The 2,481-nt window shown below is 49.9% G+C and overlaps 1 protein-coding gene across 1 annotated transcript in view; it reads left to right on the plus strand.

Moving 5' to 3' along the window:
• Positions 1-2,116, plus strand: part of HSD3B7 (hydroxy-delta-5-steroid dehydrogenase, 3 beta- and steroid delta-isomerase 7) — a gene marked incomplete at its 5' end in the record, with an annotated part of 19,748 nt that extends 17,632 nt beyond the window's left edge. The window contains 2 exons of the mRNA XM_018570827.1: positions 669-831; positions 1,684-2,116. Coding sequence (XP_018426329.1) covers positions 669-831; positions 1,684-2,105 — 585 coding nt within the window. The remainder of the gene's footprint in view (positions 1-668; positions 832-1,683) is intronic.
• Positions 2,117-2,481: the final 365 nt, after the last annotated feature.

Genomic DNA, 2,481 nt, shown 5'->3' on the forward strand with positions numbered 1-2,481 from the left:
TAATAATATCCCATAATGGCCACTAGATGGCGCTATAAAAAAAGCATAGGAAATATGTATTTATTGGTCTATACTCACTAGCGCCATCTAGTGGCCATAATGTGGTATTACACTGGGGGAAAAAAGTTAGAAAATACATTCCCTTGTAAAGAATCAATTAAAGAACGTTTGTTTTGGCATACATCTGCAGAGAAAGAGAGTTCACAGATATTTGCGGGGTGACGGGTCCTGCAGATAGTTTATAAATAGACCCCTAAGTGATACGTTTATACAACGACCCATAAGTGCTCCTACCTCCCTTCTAAACTCTCATTTATTCTAATCTCCTAGTTAAATATCTCTGATGCTTACATGCCAGCAGCTCCAGGCTTTTTCTGGCTGCCAATCGCAGAACAGAGTTATGAATAGGGGTCACATGACTTCTGTCAACCTATCACTGGCTGTGTCTGAATACTCCCTGATGACAATGGCCATATGAGCCCAGTAAGAGCTCTCTTGTGGGCCTTCCAACCAGAGGGAGCCGTTAGCGGCTTGTATGGAAAAAGCCAGGAGGGGACTTCAGAGAATCATATCGGAGAAGTCCTGAGGGTGAGAGAAGTGACCTCAGCAGGGATGCATCGTACAGTTTCCTCCACATGTTTGCATTTCATTCGCGTTGTTCCCTACAGATAAAGGGCGGTAAAACGCTGTACACCTGCTCCCTGCGGCCCACGGGGATCTACGGTGAGGGCCACATGCTGATGAAGGACTTCTATGAGCAGGGGCTGCGGGCAGGACGCCGGGTGTTCAGAATCATCCCTTCCTCCACAGAACACGGGAGAGTCTACGCAGGTGAGAAACCATATCGTCCATAGAAAAGTAGGAAATCTTATTGGCAATTGTAGCCCCGGAGCATCGGGGGAGTCACAAGCTTCTGAAAAACTAGAAACAACACCAGTTCATCAAGCTGCAGCCTCTGCCGGGAAACATTAAGGTTTATGGAGACCTTTGGCAAGAAATGTTGGTGTGTGGCTTCTGTTCCTCACCGGGATTCCATAGCTGAGCGAGAATAACGCTCTCGAGTTCTTCCTGCTTCACGTCTGCAGAATGTAGAGAGGACGAGAGCGCCTCAAGATAAGGCTTTGCATCCAAATACAAGAGGCAGTTCCCTGCCAACTGGGAGATCTCTGGGGGTCAGCCTGGAGAACGTAGAAAGGACAAGAGGACCACAAGACTGGTATGAGTCCAATAGGTCTTTATTGTACAAGAGAAAAAGCCAACGTGCTTTGGGGGCTCAAGACTCCCCCTTCATCAGGGCTTTATTGTGCATAACTAGAGAAGAAGCCCTGATGAAGGAGTTTTGAGCCCCCTATACGGGTTGTTATCGGGACCTTCTGGACTCATACCAGTCTTGTGGTCCTCTCCTTCTTTCTATGCTCTCCAGACTACTCTGAGGAACTCTAGGTTCTCCTGCCTCTTGGATTTGGAAGCCCTATCCCTTTTCCATTCCTGGGACCAGCACTCTACCAACACGCTGACTGCTTCCCTTCTGCCCCAGCTTTGCTGCCCCTCAGCACGTTCATTGGCTTTTGTGGCTCTTTTATTGTAAAACGATTTGTTATTTTTTAACAGTGTTTGTATAACATGAGATCTGAGATTATAAACGCATGTGCTCACGTGTAATGTGGTCCGCCTCTTCCCCAGGTAACGTGGCCTGGATGCACGTCCTCGCTGCCCGCCAGCTGCAGGAGCGCCCCTCCGCCTTGGGCGGCCAGGTCTACTTCTGCTACGACGACTCCCCTTACAAGAGCTACATGGACTTCAACATGGAGTTCCTGTCTTCCTGCGACTTCCGGATGTTGGGTTCCCGCCCGCTGGTCCCTTACTTCCTGCTCTACATGATTGCCCTCCTTAACGTCCTCCTGCAGTGGCTCCTGCACCCGTTCTGCATCTACGCCCCCATCCTCAACACGTACACGCTGGGCGTGGCTAGCACCACCTTCACCGTGCAGACCGACAAGGCCCAGAGGCACTTTGGCTACCGCCCCCTCTTCACTTGGGAGGAGAGCAAGCAGCGCACCATCGCCTGGGTGAAGAGCCTGGAGCGGGACAGAAAGGAGGGATGAGGGCACATTGTGCGGCCTTCAGGACAACTGGAGGGAACATAGACGGTGGACTTCACGTCCAACGTGAACAGGATACGGAAACTTTGCGCATAAGGGACTTTCACACGAATACAATCCAGATTCACACGAATCCTCATGAGATTCCTTCCGTTGCATCTCACACAACAATATCCGGGGGGCAGATCACAACGTCCACCTCCCCCCCCTTCGCTTCCACATTCCCGGCTACCACGTCTATCATTTCAAGGTCAAGGATATCTCATCATACGTCAGGTTCTCAGTGTTATAGCCCCCGAGTGAAACAAGGAGGACATCACCTTTCCTGGTAACATTCATGCCGCCATCGATAGATAATCAATAATCAATACCGTTCTAC

The sequence above is a fragment of the Nanorana parkeri genome, unplaced genomic scaffold, assembly GCF_000935625.1.
Source record: "Nanorana parkeri isolate BGI_ZX_2015 unplaced genomic scaffold, ASM93562v1 scaffold1605, whole genome shotgun sequence".
NCBI classification, from domain to species: Eukaryota; Metazoa; Chordata; class Amphibia; order Anura; family Dicroglossidae; genus Nanorana; species Nanorana parkeri.